General features: G+C 40.3%; 1 protein-coding gene across 1 annotated transcript in view; it reads left to right on the top strand.

The window, feature by feature from the left end:
• Positions 1-19,625, top strand: part of LOC119929464 (A-kinase anchor protein 17B-like) — a 30,632-nt gene extending 11,007 nt beyond the window's left edge. Inside the window, exons 2-6 of the mRNA XM_038747602.1 lie at positions 9,241-9,329; positions 9,494-10,279; positions 12,579-12,709; positions 14,182-14,416; positions 16,310-19,625. Of these exons, the coding sequence (XP_038603530.1) occupies positions 9,509-10,279; positions 12,579-12,709; positions 14,182-14,416; positions 16,310-18,040 (2,868 nt within the window). The 5' untranslated portion in view covers positions 9,241-9,329; positions 9,494-9,508 and the 3' untranslated portion in view covers positions 18,041-19,625. The remainder of the gene's footprint in view (positions 1-9,240; positions 9,330-9,493; positions 10,280-12,578; positions 12,710-14,181; positions 14,417-16,309) is intronic.
• Positions 19,626-20,459: the final 834 nt, after the last annotated feature.

Below are 20,459 nucleotides of genomic sequence, written 5' to 3'. Positions count from 1 at the left end.
GGGAAGGCCTCTTGGCGGAGGTGTGATTTTAGCAGGGCTTTGAATTGAGCAATAAACCAATCGTATGTATTGAGCACTTAGTGTGTGCAGAGCACTATACTAAGTGCTTGGGAGAGTATAATAGACTCCGTAGTCACATTCTCTGCCCACAGTAAGCATACAGTCTAGAGGGACGAGCTTAAGGTGGGGAGATGTGCGATCTTTCAGATATGATGGCTGCATCCATCTGCCTAGATGTGCCCTGAACTTTCCAAAATATAAGCACCCCCAAGTGATTCCTAGAAGACTAAATATAGGTAAAGGAAGAAGATGGGATTTAAAGATTTTAATACAGTTCATGAAACTATTTTATAACTATGTAGAACTATTTAATAGTTGGTATAAAACTTGCACAAAAGTTTTAGGAAGCATAAATGCCACTAGGTCTGCTGACTAATTTAATTGATTTTAAAATTTGGTTTTTTGGTTTGGGGTTTTTTTTTACATTTCTTCTCCGAAATTGGGTGCTCTGGCTTCCTTGCTGTAACTTTTGAAGGTGTTTTCAAGAGTGACATGTTCTTTAACCAGTTAGCCTGCTAGTGACATTAAATTTCCTTTCCTTTGAATAACTAATGCTAATGGTGAAAAACAACTTAATTTGAAGTTTGCCTTTCTTCTTCAGGTGGCGTTGCAAGGATGATACAACTTCTGTTCAGATTATTAAAAGTGATCCAAAGCAAATATATACTGTACATTTCCTAATGTCTTCCCCACAAAATTAAATCCTGATAATCCCACTAGTAACACCTATTTAAAATGTGTTCACGAGTTAAATCCAGGGAATCTCTCAGAGCAGCATTCCTTTGTGACTTCTTTCAGGAAAACATGATCAGATCAGTGTTTTGGTTAGGGTTTTGCGGCCCAAACATATCAATCAAGATCAGACAGGTATTTTGTACATGCACCCTTAAAGACTCTCTCCACATTGGTAATTGTGAAGCAGAAAATTACTCAACATGTGAGTCCTTAGGGTAGCTAAAGACTTCGGAAATAAAAGATGTGAAGCCTACATACAGAACTTTCTTTGATTATTAAAGAAATCCTACAATATTGTGATTTTGAGGAACACAAAACAAACACGGACACCAAAACACAATGCTCAAAACTGATCTCTTCTTCCCTCTCAGATCTCTTCCTCTACCCAACATAATTTCCCATCCCAGATGCCATGATAATCCTGCCCATCTCTGAAGCCCACAGCCTTGATACTATCTTTGATTCCTTTCTTTCAACCTCCCTATTTTGTCCATTGCTAAATCTTGTCTATCATTCCTCCATAACATTTCTATAATCTGACTCCTTCTCTGAATTTAAATAGCCACTGCACTGATCCAGGCACTTGTCATATGCCAGTCTGACTATTGCTTCACTTTGCTCACTGACCTCGCCGCTTCCTTGTCTCTTCCTTCTCCAGGCCATACTTTGTGCTGTTGTCTATATCGTCTTTCTAAAATGTCTTTTTTCACTTGTCTCCCTACTCTTCAAAAACCTCTGTCAGTCGCCTAGCCCTCTTTGCACCAAGCATGTAACAGTAAAGACTGGGCCCCCATGTGGGATAAAGACCCACATCCAACCTGATAATCTTGTATCTAACCCAGCATTCAGTACAGTGCTTGGCATATAGTAAACTCTGAACAAATTCCATAATCAGCCCTGTTTAAAGGCTGGGGTAGATTCAAGGTAATGAGTTCAGGCAAAGACCCTTTCCCACATTGGACTGTCCATAGGCTTTAAGGCACTCAATAAGCCTTGTATCTAGCCAACTCTCTTCTGCTATTTTCCATCTTGTATTCCCCCCTTTCATGCTAAAAGACCCACTGTGCTGCTTTTCTTATCTCCGTATTCATGCCCTTCCCCTGCCTGAAACTCCCATTTCCTTCAAATCCGACAAACCACAGCTCTCCCCATCCTCAAAGCCCCTTTTGAAAACGTGCTTCCTCCAATTAATTTCGAATCCCCAAATTATGTCTCCCCCTCTTGTCACGTCAGCATTTCTGTCCCACCCAGCCATTAGTGTACTCACTACCAAGTGACTGTAGTACTTGTGTACATAACTTACCTATCCATTACTTAAGCACAGACTCATGTTCACATCCCCTTTTCTTTCATTCTCCTAACTGTAAATAATTTTAATGTCTGTCTTCCTCTCCGCCCCATCCTAGATTGTAAGATCCTAGTGAGCAAGGATCATGTCTACTGAATCTACTGTATTCTCCCAAGCACCCACACACAGTAGGGCCTCAATAAATACTGTTTATTAATTTAATTGATTTCACTTTCAAATCCCAATTTTCCCTAATAATGCTGTGAATTGGTAGAGGTCTTTTTTTTTAGATGGGAAAATTGAGGTCCAGGAAAATGGAATGACTTATTTACTGCTCCCTAGTGGTATACTGAGAGAAACCTTAGTTTGTTTCCTGATTTCTAGCCACTGACCTTTCTAGTAACTGTATTTCAGGGTATTTTCTCTGAAAGAAATAAAATTTTCAAATAAAAGGTGGCGGATTGAGCCTGTACTTAGTAAGACTCATGTTTCATTATCTGAGGCCCACAGACATTGCTGAATGATTTTTTGATCCCAAGTAACTAAAAAAAATTTTCACCTTGCTAATTTCCCAGTTTCTTGAAAACTTTGGGGACACTATACTTAGTACATTTGATTTAAGAGAAAATAAGATGATAAGATTGATTACAATGTGCCAAGCCCTGTACTAAAACTTGGGATAGCTACAGGGTATTGAGACCACACCATACGTGGTCTCTGGTCCACATGGAGGGTCACAGACTCGCCAGCATGTTGGAAATGGGCCAGGTTTATGAGTTGTGAACCACCTGGAAATATCCCAGCTTGTGAACTTTTCAAATTGTACTGTTAATGGCCCAAACAGAATTTTTAGGGGGCACTGCCATCCTTGCTTGTCCCTGAAGGTGGCTGGGAGAATAGTCCTAGCCTCCCAGAGGACAACTGACCAGTCATCCAATGGTATTTATTGGAGAGCAGTGTACTAAGCACTTGGGGGAAATACAGTAGCGTTAGTAGACATTATCCCTGCCCTCAAATTTAAAATGTAGATTTGCAAATCCACTAGTTACTCACAGCAGTGCTCCCCATCTCCCCCTTCACAAAGTGAGGCTCAGGTCACTGCACTGGGCCTTGACTTACTTCCAGTCTGGCAGCCCTTCAACTGATAAACTAGACTTTGCTTCCCTTTCACCCTATGAAACTGGCTGGAGGGGTGCCAGAAGGCCTTCCAAATTTGATCTGCTTCTGTGCCAACTTAACCCTGCTCCACCGCCATAGGCTCATGCCTAGCTCTCCTTTCTGCATTTGGAAGGTCTATTTTTTGTGGCTGAGGCTAATTTTTTCTAGTCAAAACTCACTAAAATTGCATTTCTGGTTTAGCAGAGCAGGTCATACCAGAGAGGGACTGTATGTGCCTTAAGCGTCATCTTAGTTGGTTTTGGGAAAATTTCTGGATTGGCCTCAGTGAGCACCACCTGAGGTAGGCCAGGCATTAAAGGGAAATTGGGCAATAGGCATTTGGCTTAGGGAAGAAGTTTACAGGACAATATACTCATCCAACAGTGGTAAAGAGTAAACTCCATTTCAATACCACATCTCCCTCGTACTTAAATTGTGAACCCTTTTGTGACTGTGTCTGACCTGATTAATTTATATCTCTAGACTGTAAGCTTGTTGTGGGCAGGGAACATATCTGTTTATTGTTTCTCTTCTGAACACTTAGTAGAGTGCTCTCCACACAGTAAGTACACAATAAATACAACTGAATGAGTGACTGAATGAATGAGTGAATTGTAGCTACCCCAGCTCTTAGAATGCATAGTAAGTGCTTTATAAATCCACTAGACCACAGGAGAAGCTATATTGCCTAGTTGTTTATACAGTCCCTACCCAACAGTGGGCTCACAGTCTAGAAGGGGGAGACAAGTGCTTAGTATAGTGCTCTGCACACAGTAAGCACTCAATAAATACAGTTGACTGGCTGAATGACTCAGTTACCCCATCTGTAAAATGGAGATTAAGCCCGTGAGGTCCATGTGGAACATGGACTGTGCCCAACCTGCTTAGCTTGTATCTACCCCAGTGCTTAGTACAGTGCCTGGCACACAGTAAGTGCTTAATGAATACCATAAAAAAAAAAACACACTATGATTATTAGCTACCAAAGTCCAGACTGGTAACAGCCTGGAACTCACAGACTGTCAGAGGATCTAGGTTCTAATCCCAGCTCTACCACTTACCTGCTGTGTGACTTGCTAAAATCTGCCCAAGTCCAATTATTCTATGGTCATGTCACACAATGGCGCCGTGTAAAGGAGTCTAGATAATTGAAGAACTCCAAGGTTATCAAGAACTAAAATTTTAATGGAATTAAAAGCACGTTGAGGAGTGAAATTCCTGAGTGAGACAAGGAACACAAGATACTATTGGAATGCACAAGATACTTTTGGAATGTACTGAGTACCTGCTGGGTGTTGGGTCCTGTACTGGGCGCTTGTTGGGTGCAGGCACTATATGAAATACCGGGCCAGAGGAACTTGAATTTGCCTGTGAAAATATAGTGAAAAGCAAAGTGCCATATGGAAGTTTAGATTATAAAGCTCAAATTAGAAACAAGTATAAATTGCAGTAGAGTTCCGAATGGAATTTTAACTGTAATGTTAGACCACCTTTAGTTGTTTATTTTTTTAAAATGCCAAATCAAAATATTCAGTGAGGTAAATTATTCTTACCTCATCAACATCATCATCATCATCGCTGTTCTACGCAGATAATTGAACTACATGATTGAGAGCAAAATAGATGATACGGTCCTTACCTTTAATGAGTTTTCAGTGTAATTTGGGTCTCTGGCAGAGGGAAAAAGGAGAATTGTCAAATTCTATTGTAACATCAGTGAAGGCCCAGTTATGCATAAAAAAAATCTGAGAATTTGTCTTGATTTTTGAGTGGATACAAACCATTTCTCTGGTAGTTTTTCTTGTACCTGTCTATATTCAGAGTGGAATTATTTGTTTCATGACCCCTCTGAATATGACATCAGTTTAGTACTCAGTAAAGGTGCTGAAAGAGAGCAAACAGCAAAAGCAAATGTTTAGAAAGCTATTTCCAAGAACGGTATTTGGCCAAATATAACTTTTGATTAGTGTGCAGGATTTACATATCCTAGTGTTTGTTGTTAAATAATGATACCATTTATTAAGTTTGGGTCTTCAGAATACAAAATCTGCTTTCAGAATTGGGGTGGAATCTGCTCATTTTAAGCCAGACTGGATTTAATATTCTGCTTGTAATGGGGTAACAATGAAATGTTGTTCTGAAGACTTTTTTATGATATTTGTCAAGCAATGTTCTAAGACCTGGAGTAGCTACAAAATAATCTTGTTGGTCACAGACCCTGTCCACATAGGACTCACAGTCTAAATTGGAGGGAGGAGTATTTAATCCTCATTTTACAAGTGAGGTAACTCAGGCCCAGAAAAGTTAAGTGATTTGCCCAAGGTCACACATCAGGTTCTCTGACACTCAAAGCTGTGCTTTTTCCACTGGGCCATGTTGCTTCTCTTCTGAGACTTTTGGGTTCTGCCTTTTCATGCAAAAATAGATGATGATGATGATGACGATGGTATTTGTTAAGCGCTTACTATGTGCCAGGCATTGTTCTAAGCACTGGGGTAGATACAAGCAAACCAGGTTGGACAGAGTCCCTGTCCCACAAGTGGCTCGTAGTCTTAATCCCCATTTTACAGATGAGGGAACTGAGGCACACAGAAGTTAAGTGACTTGCCCAAGGTCACAGTGCAGACAAGTGGAAGAGCCGGGATTAGCGAAGCAGCGTGGCTCAGTGGAAAGGGGCCGGGCTTTGGAGTCAGAGGTCATGGGTTCAAATCCTGGCTCCGCCAATTGTCAGCTGTGTGACTTTAAGCAAGTCACTTGACTTCTCTGGGCCTCAGTTACCTCATCTGTAAAATGGGGATTAAGACTGTGAGCCCCCGTGGGACAACCTGATCACCTTGTAACCTCCCCAGCACTTAGAACAGTGCTTTGCACATAGTAAGCGCTTAATAAATGCCATAAAAAACCCATGTCCTCTAACTCCCAAACCCGTCTTTTTCCACTAAGCCACACTCTCTCATTCTGCAGATCACATTCTGCTTCTCCTAGGTCTCACTTAAGAATCTTTCTGCAGTCTCCAGTTCTAAGAGACATATACAGAAGAGACATATACAGATATACCTGGGAATTTGGAAAGATGAAAAGAACCAGTAGCATTTTTAAATGGTGGGGGGGGCAGAACTTGAAAAATGTTAGCAATGTGGATGCTGAGATGTTTAGAGGAAGCTAAGAATACTGATGGAATAACAACTTGAGTTTCAAATTGCTAGAGACTTGGAAGCATCTAATGCTGGGAGTATTACCAAGATGGGATTTATCCATATGGGAAAGGAATTAAAGATTTTATGTAATCAAAGGCCACTAGACTTTAAAAATTATGGATCCTAACAATAGAAACATTCTTTGATTCTAAGAGCAGCATGGTTTGTAGGTGGCTGATTTTGTTATAATTAAATATGTGTATATATAAAATTATAGACATAAAGCATTTATCCAAGTTAAGTCATCCCTTCATTTTCCTACGGTACTTGTTTTTACCAAAAGATGATGTCTGTATTGAAACTGCAACTCAGACTTTTAAAAAAAAAGACACATTTACACCCGGACTACAGTATTTTCAGGGTGGTCAATTAGTAACTGTGCTCTTGCTGACTTTCTTGTGGCTCTGTTATTTCTCTTACTGCACTTTTGGTATCTTCATCTCTATGCTCCCTTTGTACTTCCTGTTGTATAGAGTGGGAGATGGGAAGCTTGATAAAATATGCCAGATTTATTTTTTCTGAGTTGCATTCAGAGAGCACTCCACATTATAATTTAGCAGTCAAAGTGCAAAGCATCTGCAGTCCACATGATTGCCATAACTTATGATTACACAGACTACACTGGTGACTGATTTTGGCCTAACAGAGAGGACTGTGTACAAAAGTAGTTTTAGAAAGGAGGTTGAGAAATTTTAGGAATGCAAAACCTTGCTGCCTCAAAGAAAGAAAAAAATTAAGATTTATTTATGAATTCTATGTTAAAACATACATATATGCCTGCCTTCTATTTTCAGCAGCAAAATCAATCATTCAGTGGTATTTATTGAGCACATATTGAAAACAAAGCACTTGAGAGAGGACAATCTGAAGTATGTTCCCTGCCCACCAGCAGTTCACAATTTAATGGGACTGATAAAGCTGAGTATCCCAAACAGGGACAGTTTGGGGCCTGATTAGTTTTTTCTTGGTATCTTTTGATTTGTTTTCTCTTCCTCAGTCTTTGTGGGCTTAGTTCAAGGCTCTTACTTGTAGTATGAATTGCAAAAGACAACTGGGTTTCTTTTCCTTCCAACTCTTCCAGGATTTTCTTTTTCCCCTAATCCCGACCAGCACCTATGTGCTTATAGCCATCCATTGCACATTTATTAGGTCACTTATCTATCTTTCCATGGCCCCTCCCATCCTATCTGTAAATCATTTTCTCCTTTCGATTGTCAGTGTTTTGATGGCAGGGATTGTGTCTTTTTCCTCTGTTGAACTCTCCCAAACACTTAGTACTCTGTCTTGCCATACCACATTTTTTGACTCAGATGTTCTTAGGGAGTCTGACAATGTGAGTCTGTTTGTTTACCACATGCTGTGGTGTTGGAAGAAACGGCAGAGGGGCGGGCGGGAGGTTGTTCCCGCGTGTGTGACGTGCTGCTGTGAAGACTGTGGTGTGAATTTTCCTTATGGAGTGAGAATGAAATGCCCTCAGAACAGTATGTACAGTGTACTGCCCAGAATAGGTGCCCAACAAATACCATCGTTTGATCTTGGCAGTACAAGGGACAAACTTCCCCTGGGTTGTAGGACATAAAGTTATTTGCAAGTCTTTTAATCAAAGTGGATACACTACATGATATGCATTGCCAGGTTTATCTCTTCATTACTCCCAAGACTAATTAAGGTTAAAGGTGACAGGGTGAAGGTTGGATTGTGGTGATTTGAGTGTATAGCAAAGGGCAAAGCTATACCAGTGGCAGAAATATGAGACTGACAGAAGCTGGAAAATACCAGTTTGTATATCCAGATTTAATGTTTTAGGTACTGTTAGTAATAAGAATAAAGAGTTCTAACCATCGTTTTTTCTCTGAGCCTCATTTTATTTTCTTCCACTGTACCTTTCTATTTCATAACCAGTTAAACAAACAATGGTATTTATTGAGTCCCTGCTGACTGCAAAGCATCGTACTGAGCACTTGGGGAGGATACCACAGAAGCAAGATACGTGTTTCCTGCCCTCAATGAGTCTAAGGTCTAATGGGGGAGATAAAAATGATTTCCCAACTCATTTTGTACAGCCGCTTCCAAACCCTTGGTGTTTACATGCTTTTGAGTTAGATTTAACTCTCAGAGATCATTTATTAATCACAGCTTTGCTACAGAAGTTTGTAAATACTTCATTGTCTGAACAGAGAAAAATCAAGAGGCACCAGGCTTTTAAAAATGGCCTGGTATGCTGTTGAATGGTGACTCCTACTAAATATGGCTTTCAGCATTGCTTTGCAGTGAATTTCTGAGACGTTTCAACGTAGCCAAGTGCCAGAACATACTTATGGTTGCCTCTCAGCTGTGGAATGGCCCAAAGAGATTTTTTATATTTGTTTTCAAAGAAACTCTTACAGGAAGATGGGTAGAAATAGAAAATGGCAGCTCCTTTATTGTTCATTACTAACCCATCTCCCCATTGGGTAGACTAGCCAATCTGTCAGTGTGCAGGTTTCCAAGACATTAGACAGACATTTATATAAAGACATATTGCTATTTTCAAAGGACACAGACAATTCACTTGGTCAGTTATTATATGAGACTGTGACACTATCCACTTAATCCAATGTGCAACTGAAATTTGTCCAATCAACAGACTCCAAAAATTACGGTGGATTTCAGGCCCAGTAGTCAAGCTGGTTAAGAACTGCTCATTTAAATTTTAAGGCTACAAATGCCTGTATGAGCTGCTTTTCAGAGTTCATTAAAGCATAATAAAATATAGCCAAAATTTTTCCTTCCTTGCTTAATTCCCCTACTTGTTTTTTTTAGGACTTTCTTCTTGAGTTCAAATGAGCAGTGGATGGAAAGAAATAAGAAGTCCTGGATTCTCAATTTCCTGCCCCATAATTTTTGGCATGGTAATTTAACATCTAGAAATAATGTACATTTTTCTTATTGTCATCTAAATATGGGCATAAGTGAGAGAATTCTGAAAATATCAAGATGGGAGTCTAAATACGAAGCCAAGATTTCTCTCACATTATGTTAAATTTAACATGATTTTCTCTTCTTTTGTCCTAAGGGACAGTAGGACACCATGACAATTACCATAGTATATGATAACTCAGAAGCGATGGAATTGTGTGCTGCTCAGCACCTGTATCTTAAACCAATAGCTAAACTGACAATCAACGTGATGCTACCTGAAGATACAGAACCTGCTCGATCATTTTCCAACTGGGAAGTTCTGGATCAGTTGAAGAACCTGATTTGTCCAGACCAGTTCACCACTGTTCGAGTTTCAAAGAGCACCAAGGACTTCATCCGATTCGAGGGAGAGGCAGAAACGAAAAGTTTGGTTCAGACCCTGAAGGCAAAACTACATGGGAAGCTCATCAAGCTGAATGGCTTGAAGAATGACTTGAAAGTGGTAGCTACTGATGCACAAGTGGACTTTCCATCTCAGCAAGAGTGGGAATCTTTCCTGAGTAAAAACGAGGCAGAAACTGATGAGCTTCCTGAGCACAGCCTTGCTGAGAGTCCAGATTCCATCTACTTTGAGGGGCTGCCTTGCAAGTGGTTTGCCCCTAAGGGGTCCAGTGGTGAAAAACCATGTGAAGATATCCTCCGGGTGGTGTTTGAAAGCTTTGGGAAGATAAAGAACATCGACATTCCTATGCTTGATCCCTACAGAGAAGAGATGACTGGCGGATCCTTTGGGAACTTCAGTTTTGGTGGTCTGCAGACTTTTGAAGCTTTTATCCAATACCAAGAGTATACTGATTTCGTAAAAGCAATGGAATCACTTAGAGGAATGAAATTGATGCTTAAGGGGGATGATGGAAAAGCACTTGCTTGTAACATTAAGGTAAGAAGAAAAATTTTGCAAGTTGGAACTTTGTCCCTACAGTTATCAGGAGGTTAAATAAAAATGTGCACACTATAGTTCTCACTGAAGAACCTAATAGCCCAGGTGTCTTTTCATCCTTTTTTAGAAACTCTAACCCTGCAGTTTCAGAGTTTCATCTGAAGACTATCTTCTACTAGTACCAGCCCCTTCATGTTATCCTCCCTCCCTTATTACTACAATAGACAGTCACTTCATGCAGTTCAGAGAACAAAGAACTACTGCTGATGCCAAAAAGACATCTGCTTACCTGTTTATCTCCAAGCGTTGGTTAGTGAGCCTAGGGCCATTATCTGTCCATGTTCTTCCTGTTTCTGTTGTCTGTGGGCTATGATGATGATGCCTCAGTCGTACTTTGATCTGGTCAGGTGGGTTCCTACCCCAGTGAAAACCACCCCTTATGGAATTCATCCGGCTATACCTTGTCTTTTCTGATGGAAGGTAAATGGAGATCTATGTTAAGATAATTGTGAGGGGGAAAAAAAAATCCTTCCTAAACATTAATTCTATTACCCGATAGAGGAGCCACCAATTTTTAAGGAGTTATGCAAATTGGGAAGGGGGCTTAGGATGTCATGATGTTATTTTCTTGGGCAGGGACTGCAATTTATTCCTTTCCTTCCTTCTGTCCCATCACCAGTGAATCAGTGAATCAATCAGTGGTATTTATTGAGTGCTTACTATGTGCTTGGAGTGCTTGGGAGAGTACAATACAGCAAAATTGGAAGACACGTTCCCTAAATGATTTCTGTTTACTGGACAAAGAGTATTAAGGCGTCTGAGTTTGTAATAACATCTGACCTATAGGTGTGGATTTGGACAGTGATGCTTAAAACACTATTGGGAAGCAAAGTGACTTCTTAAAACACCGCTTGAAAGTGTGGGCTTACATTTCTGACGTCAGTTTTGGTGTTGGTGGAGCTGTTTGTAGAAGGGCAGACTCCAGTACAGAATTGTGAAGCTACTCTGTTGAGGGCTAGGCTGCTAGGAATATTGGCCACATATTATTGCCTTGGGAAAACAAGCAGCATCACTTAAAGATAACTTCTCCATCTCCTTCCAGTGAGTTTTCCTGGAGGTTGAAGATAGTGATACTGAGTAAATTATTAACAGTTGCATCTTGGCTCCTCATATTTGTAAAATGGGATACCAAAATGTTTCCAACTTCAGGAAAGAACAAACTCGTAAAGGCCATTAAAGTGCCACCTACTGTACTAGAAGATGTAATCCACTGAATGGGATTCTAGGATCCTAATTAATGCCCTACCATTAGAAGACTACTTTGCCTGCTTTTCAGTGGTAGGATCAGTTCCATGTATTTTCAGAACCTTCCCAACTTGAAGCTAAAACATTTTAACAAACTGATTCCTCTTCTTCATATCTAAAAAAACTAATCGATCCATTCACCTCAAATTATGGTTACCTGAATATTTTTACCATCTTATCAGAAGGTGTGAACAGAGAAAAGAAAAATCCTTTTTCTATAAATTCTGGTTTCAGTAGCCTGCATATTGGACATCCAGCTTGAATCAGTTTTAAAAAGAATCTATTATTAGTACCTGTCTGACTTAAAATCTGCTTCCAGATCTTTAAGAAGCTAGAAGAGAAATAAACCCGAGAGTCATATAAAAATAAATTATGGTGTTAAGTACTCACTAAGTGCACTTCCCATTTTACAGATGAGGCAGCTGAGGCACAGAGAAGTTAAGTGACTTGCCCAAGGCCCCACAGCAGACAAATGGCAGAGCAGGGATTAGGACCTATGACCCTCTGATTTGCAAGCCCATGCTCAAGCCACTATGCCGAGGTGCTATCTTGTAACTCACTAAGCAAATTTCCTGGCAGCACTATTCTTAACATCACCTCTGGACATTTAAAAGAAAAAACTACTTTGGTATATGTTGGTAATAAGAGACGAAGGGCTTATCACTTTCATGTATTTACATTTGAAATGGCATGCGATATGCCATGATCGCAGACAGCATGGCGTTAAGTGACAGGAGTGAGAAGTGAAGTGACAGGAGTGAGATGTGATGATATTCAACTCCTAATTTTCTCAAGTGGACCTGCCAGGCAGAACTGTGGAGCTTACATTTCAAATAGCAGTAGGTTTGGACAGAAAAGCTTCAAAAAAATGAAGGTGTAGGGTTCTACAAAGAGTTTAGAGCATTCACCATATCCCTGGGGGAATTGCTGTCTAACTGGGGAGATTCCAGGGCTCTCCAAGCAAATTAGCAAATATCTGATTGTATTGTAACAGGTTATGTTTGACACGACCAAACACTTCAGTGAGGGAGCTATAAAGAAGAGAAATCTGGAAAGGTTAAAATTGCAAGAACTGGAGCAAGAGAGGAAAATAGAGAAGAAGAGAGAAGAGGAGGAGACAGAAAGGTGAGAATTTTCTCTTGAATTAAGGAATCATCTCATTTCAAATGAAAGAAAAGTGAGCTTTCAGATCAAAAGCTGGTCATATTGGGGTTGAGACCACTAAGCAGGCATGGCTGAAGTCTGCATGCACGTGGTCTTTCATGGAAGCTGCTGCGCAATATACATTAAAACAGATGAAGATAGCCTCTTCTCAACAGAAGAGTTGAGAGGAGCACCATTCTACGCTTCTCAGAGAAGTGGTCTGCAAGGATAGGTACTTGTAGAGTGAGGACAAAAGTTCTCTAAAAGCCCTTATGGCCCACTACATTTTCAGTCAAGCTTGTAGGCCTGCAAGAAGTTTTCTGCCACAAGGTAGTGTATTAAAAACCAGGGTTGGATTGGTTTACATAACAAGGCACTGACCCAATGAACACCCTCTGGAAGGGACCGTTTCTTCCAGCATAGGGGCCTTTCTTTAGTGATATTTTTGCCGAGGCCCAATTTTTCCTCCTGTTCTTGGCAGGTCTAATTTCTGGGTCATGTTGTTTGGCTCCAGTAGAACTGGGATTATTTCCTAATTTTATGCCTTCTCTGGGGTCTGTACCTTGCTTTCCCACTTGCTCTTAGGATATATAACACCAAACATCTGACCATCAGTTTGTTCTGGAGAAAAATTCTAAGAGACCTGTGGACTACCTACAGATTGGCCAGTGCCAAATTGTTGTTTTTGGTTCTCTTTTTAAAGGTCTTTGCACATATGCCACAATGGAGAAAGGTGAGCTATTAAATAGAATTCCTAAGTCATTTTATTAAGTAAACCACCTAAGTGGACTCTCTTTGTTCTTAGCTCTAAAAACTATACTTTTTGCCAATAAAATTCATCCAAATGTATTTATTGAGCGCTTACTGTGTGCAGAGCACTGTAGTATGTGCTTGGAAAGTACAATACAAGAATAAGGAGAGACAGTCCCTACCTACGCTGGGCTTACAGTCTAGAGATCTGATTTTGTCCCTGAGAAACCCTAAGAGATTGGTATTATATGCTGCATCGGCTTAAATAGCCTCCTGTTCCACAGAAAACAGTTTCTTTTTTTTCCCTAAAGCTATGCCAAGGGGAATTAGTTATTAGGGAAACATGAAATTGTACTGGGGGAGGGAAGACTCCATCCAGACATCCTCCAGACAGATGATCCTAATCTAAAATATGTCTGTCATGTGATTAACAAGGGAAAAGCTGACTTCGTTTGATTGAAAAGACTTTAGCACGATTCAGAAAGTGTCCGAATGAAATTTGAAAACTTCTCTCAGCACCCATCTAATGCATCTGTTTCTCACCCTAGTCTGATGGGGCCAGAAGCTTGGTCGAGACAGTAGGTGTAGACTCCTGGCTCCCAAATCACAGATTTGAGGCAACTGAGAAGCCCCTCCCTCTCTTGAGGTAACGTGCCAAGTGAAACAAACGCCCTGTAAATTGTTCCATCTTAATCGTTACCTAGGAAAAGAAAAGATGATGAGAAAAAATCCCGAGAGAGGAAAAGAAAGGCCAAGCTCAAGAGGAAAGAACAAAAGCAGAAAGAAAGAGAAGAGAAACGCCTGAAAAAGCATCAGAGAGCAAAAGCTGAGGAGCTATGGCCGGGGACCGGGGATGAGTGGGAGGAAAGGAAGTACCTGCTGGCTCAGAGGCGCGTGGAGGCCCTACGACTGCTGAGGGTGCTGCTGAGGAGAGTCACAGTAAGGCGACCGCTGGTTGTTACTTAGGAGGTTCGGCATGACTTCTGTAGTCTGAAGCACTCATGCTCATTAACCCTTGTACTGTACAGGGCCCTACTGAGCATAGGCCCCATTGATAGCTATGCTGCATTCATTGGGGATACCTTCCAATAGGGCAGACACTTAATGAAAACAGGTGAAAGAGAGAGCTCCTGTACCAGAGCTCCCCGTTTGTTTTGACAGGGGAATTGATCCTAACCAGCAGTCTTTCCCCTCCGGAGTTAAATGGCATATAATCCAGAGTTCTTTGTCTAGAACATGTGTTCTTCCAGCAATTCCTCATGGCCAATCAGTAAGGGCTATTTATTGAGCACGTACTCCCTTGAGGGCACTCTACTAAGTGCCTGGGAATTACAGTACAATACAGCCAGTAGACACAAACCCTGACCTTATGGAGCTTGTTTAAAAGGGGAGACGGGCTTTATGATAAATTACAGCTAAGGGAAGCAACTGAGTATAAGGATATTTATCTAAGTGGTAGTGGGGGAGGGGGAGACTGAGTACATGGAGGGGACAGGAGGGAGGGTTGGGGGATGAGATCTTGGGTCAAGAAGGCTTCCTGAAGGAGATAGGATTTCAGTAGGCTTTTAAAGATGGGGAGAGGGCTACCCTTTCAACTACGTAGTGGGAGGGAGTTCCAGGCAGGAGGGAGAGTGTGAAGAAGGGGTGAGAATGAGTGAGCTGAGAGCAAGGGACAGGGAGTAGGTTGATAATAGAGGGGCAAAGTGTACAGGCTGGGTTGGGAGCAAGGATAAGTAATGGGGAGAGCTGATTGAATGTCTTGAATCCCATAGTGAGGTGTTTCTGCTTGATGTGGAGGTGGAAGGTAATTAAGAGGATATCCGGGAACAGGGAAAGAGTCTTCCAATAGCCTTCTTAGCATCTGGTTTTCTTGAGGGGGGAGACACGGAACTGTGCTTCTGTCTCATAACTTTGCTCTAATCTAAAATTATTTGATGAGGAATTACTTGAACTCCAGGACTTTTTTCAAAGATGCATCTCCATATTTGGGATTATGAAAGTATTCAACAAGATCATATTTTCCAGATGCTTTAATTGGATATGCACCTATATAATAATTGTGAATAGTGGTTAAAATTTGAAATACTATATAGTGTTCAAAGAATTGTTACATATAAATAATATAATGATATAATATATATGTTCAAATTCTTTGTAGAAAATTTGGCTCTCATATTTTACCATGCTAGGGTAAAGTCATCTATCACTTAGGATAGATGAGAGAATTCTGTTTTAGGTACATTTTAAATCCTTAATTCCTGATACCTTAGTATCTAGTAACTATTGCAAAGTACGTAGATCATATCCAGGCAGAGCCTAGTAATATAGATCACTCTTTCTGGTAAGTGTCAGACAGCACTGAGTGCAGGAACTATCAAAACTACTACCCACCTTCCGTGTAAGGAAGATGTCCAAAGAGAGGCTGCTTCTTCATCTTCACTGTAGATGGTGAAGTGTAAGAGAGAAAAGCAATAGGCTGGGAGGGAGACTATCCAAAAAACAAGGCTTTTTAGGGTTGGGAAGGAGGAAGGAATGGAGCTGTAGGGGATCACCTTACTGCTTACCCCCATTCCATTTTCAGTGTTGTGTTGCAATTTCTTTAAGGTTGTTGCAAGAAGATCTTGAATTCTGTAAGGTGAGAAGCTTTATAAATTTAATGTTGAACAGACAGTACAGTTAAAAGCAGCCTACATTAGATATGGCTTCTTTTTTTCCCTTGCCATAATCCTGCTAATGTTTAGGGTGATCCTATAAGACCTCACTTATTTCCCATTTTTATTTGAACTGTTTTGACATCTGTTCTGCTTTTTATGTTATATTTTTATTTTGAAGGAATTTGGACAGTTTAACAAACAGAAAGTGGAGAACACATCCATCGAAGCAAGAGAAGGCAGTGCTTCAGAGAGAGAGTTAAAAACTCTGGAGAAAGAACGGTCAAACCCTCATCAACGTGAGCTGGAGGAGACCCGAAAATGTCAGTGTACGAAGTCTGACAACACATCAGTGTACAAGAAAGAGCAGGCTGACCTCCCTGCATCCTCTTATCACATAGTGAAAACATTTTTCAATGATGCAACTAAAGAGGGCTCTGGCCAATTATTAACCAGTCGACACAACCACAGTTATGTCTCAGACTTGAATTCCTTGCAGATTACAATTAATCAAGATTGCAAAATCATTCACTCCCTTAAAAGAAAGGACTGCCACGTTTTGGACATTTCCCACTCGCCTAAATTGCGTGAGGAAGGTTACTGCAGAAAAGAAAAAATTTATGAAACAGAAGAATTTATTCACTACTTGTTGAATTACTATCAGACTCCAAGATATCCTCGGATATGCATAGACCCAATGGACACCATGAGCAGATCTTGGTGGCAAAGGGCCGTCCTGGATAAAGGAAATGGATTTCAAGTCAATTTGAAGAATCAATTTCGGCATCATTTCACCAGAGTGAGAATTGTACAAAACCTGGAGAAGGGAGACTGGACTCCAGAAGATCATTTCAGGTGGAAGATTACCATTAAAGAATCTGAGCCAAAATTGAGAGAGAATGTCAAGCAGGGCAGTATGAAAGGATTTACTAAGGGGGTTAAAATAGATTGGACAGATTCCCTTAGGGAAACTGTTAACGAAACATCCTACGTTAATGTGAATAGCTACCCTTTCAGAAGTATTCAAAGTGGCCATGATGAAGACTTCAGATGCATTAGGAAAAGAAACCTGTCCCCACCCTGCCAGCTAACAGGTTCAGCTTGTGAATTAGAAGACTTACTAGAAGAGATCAGTAGTGATTCTGAGTGCTTCAATGAAGCATTTAGTGGTCCAGACAGAGGAACGGAAAGACGCTACACAGAGTGTGTTCGTTACCCCGAAGGGGCAAACTGCCTGATGAAGGAAAGGGAGGGATTCTGTAACTGTGCTGAAAATGTGGCTTGTGATCAGGGCAGTTGGTTCAGCCACTGTACCACATGTGCAAAGTTGAAACCTGGTGGTTTGACAAAGCATTGTAGACACAGGCTGTGTGAGTCAGGGAAGAGGTCTAAGAATAAACAGAGATGTCCAGGACCAGAAAGGTACACCAGTGAAAATGAGGGCAATCCCAGGAAAAAGCCCAAAAAGCCACCTACAGAATATTTTCCTGATGAAGGAAGTTACTCCGATTCAGACTCTAACAATCCATTCAAATCTCTGAGAGAAAAAAAGAAACGCGGCCACACACTTAACCAGAAAGTGAAATGTAAAGCCTTTCTGGAGCCAAGCTCCAAGAGTAGTGATACCTGTCCTGTTCAGAGATTTCCCCAAAGTACAAGAGGTCTGTGGAGAGCAAAGTACAATAAAAAAGATATAGGGGAACTCAACAGATATGGGGATTGGAAGGATTATTTGCTAACTTCTGGGTATTGTCTAAATAGCTTCAACAAGCAGGGGTTCTCTGGTGCTGAAACTTTCGAAAAAGGAGATCCCAATCCTTTCAATCCAAAATATTTTGATGACTGCTTAGCTCAGGAGTCCTCTTTTCATGACGCCAAACGAAGTGCAAGGAAACTAAAAACTGAAAAGTAATTTTTATTATTTTATGTATTTCATAATTAGAGTGTAAGCATCACCTTTAAAGCAAATGTTACACTCCATATGGTTTGCCTTTTTGCTCAAACATAGCAGGCATCATGATGCCCACAGGTGCTTTGGTAAGTCTTGGACAGACTAAATGTGCAGTTCTAAAGAGCTATAGAACAGTATGCTTACAGCCCTTCTTGTTCCCAGAATGTACAGTACTGCAATGCAGTTGGCTCCAGAGAGTGCATTTTAATAGAGGGGTTTGAGGGCACCTTCCTCTGCAGGTCCTCCACATTATCACTTCACGATTCATTTTTTAAAAGCCCTGTTAAAAATGGATGAGGCTCTTTTCCCGTGTTCTCTGATCTCCCTAACAACCTTGTTTCCCTCTCCCAGGCAAAAAAAGAAGTGAGGGAAATAGAGGCCTCTCAGTTTCTTACTGAAGTAAAAAAAGAGATGCTTAATTGTCTCAGAGGAAATTATGGTTTAGCAATTCCTGAACTGTATCAGAGTGGTTGTTGTAAAATGCGAGAAAGGTCATTACCCTGCAAAAAAACCCCAAAAGTTAATGTCAGTTGAACTTTAAAGCAGACAGTAATGATAGGAGTTGCAATGAAATTATCAGACGGAAGTGTAGGGGGGAAAAAAAATGTGTATGACTGATCCAGAAAATGAATGCAGAGGCTCTAGGTTAGTTGGGTGGATTAAAGTTATTTGGCAGCCACCATAAACTGGGCCAAGTGAGAGAATAGCTGTTTGTTTTCAGTAGCTCAGCTAGTGCTGGGAAATCAATAGGTAAAATCACCTCCCCAAATCATAGTTCAGCAGAAAAGTAGCAAGAGTGCCCACAATTATAATGCTTTGATGTGTTTGGAAAACTGAGAAAGGCCTGTGTCTGTCTTGGGAGTGGGAAAAATAAAAATGGGTAGGTTTTCATTTAATGAGGTCTTCTGAATTTCTAAATGCAGAACACAAGTGTTTTTACCTTTTTATAGGCTTCCTGAAATTAGCAAATAGGAAGCCAATATCCAAACTCTCGACCTGAATTTTGTGTGGTGACACTTCCTGAAAAAGTGACTGCTTTATTCATGCATTCCCTGATTTTTGATTCCAAGGAGGATAGACAGTATTTTTAACAAGTTATAGCTGGCCTCTACCTGGATAATTTAAAGGAAGCTTCATCAGATTAGAACCTACTCATAGAACATGATTACTTTAATGCTAATGGAAATTTTAAAGGTTTTTTGCAACATAATGCATTTTGCATCTGACCACATTTGATTGTTGTTGTTTTTTTAATGGAGCCTGTTGAATGAGTTTTCTGGTGCCATATAACTATTTCTTCTTTACAACCTCAGTTTAAAGCTCTTGCTAGACTCCTAAATTGGATCTACAGGTTGGAAGATTGATTCAGAAATGTATAGTACTGTAACTGGTCTGAACTAGAACCATACAAATGACAGTTTCAGATTTTTTTAATGCTTTATTACATGTCAAAATAACAAAATGAATGTATGTAGCAGTATGTTTTACTTAATGTACCATACATGCTTGTAACCTCTACTCTAATAAAGTGGTAATCAAGAAACAATTTGCTTTTTCTTTCCTGCTAGATTAGGTTTTTCACCAAATGACTCAGCAGAAAACTGCCTTTAAGATTCTAAGCCAGGTATTGCCTCATCTTTGTTGGAAAACAAAATGTTCCATGTGTCGAGTGCCTTTTCTACATTTTCTCTTTGAAGATCACACATAAAGACAAACTGTTAAGGTTCAGACAGAGTGCTGTTTTGCCCATTAGCTCTTTTTAACTGAAGACAACCTGCCATTTGTCAAGTAACTTTCTGCGAACTGAACAGGTGTCATCTGTCCATGCACACTGGGAACCTGCCCTCTTTGGGCTCCTCTCCCAGGTTTTCTTAATGTGTTGTACAGTTGGATGAAAAGTAGTTAGGCTAGAACCAGTATATATGGCAAAAACCTTTCATTTCCATTGAGTTTTTTTTTCTATGCAATGTTTACAGATTTGGAAAAAAAAATTGCTACCCAATGATCCTGAAATGCTTTATTTTATGTAGCAAATACGTTTTCCAATGAAATTTTGTAAGGCAGAACTGGTGCTAAATTTGTTTGTAGCATTTTTCAGTTTTGCTTGGAAAGGACTAAACAAGCTATTTTTGTTTGTCTTCTGCATGCCTCTGAATTTTTTCCTCTCCTAAAGCAACAAATCTTGCTTTTTAGTTTGGCTTACATAGAGCTTAATTTATCTGTGCATCTTAAATGGGGGGAATAGTTCATGTCTGTACTTTTAAGTTTGACCCTACTAAGATGTGAAATAATGCTGAACGTACTTTATCTTGGACATTCTCACTTGATTTCTTTAATCCTTTATGGACTGTTGGTTGAAGAAATCATGTATTTATTTGTA

This window comes from Tachyglossus aculeatus, chromosome 6 (assembly GCF_015852505.1).
Source record: "Tachyglossus aculeatus isolate mTacAcu1 chromosome 6, mTacAcu1.pri, whole genome shotgun sequence".
Lineage (NCBI taxonomy): Eukaryota > Metazoa > Chordata > Mammalia > Monotremata > Tachyglossidae > Tachyglossus > Tachyglossus aculeatus.
This window is presented reverse-complemented; position numbering and strand designations above follow the sequence as displayed.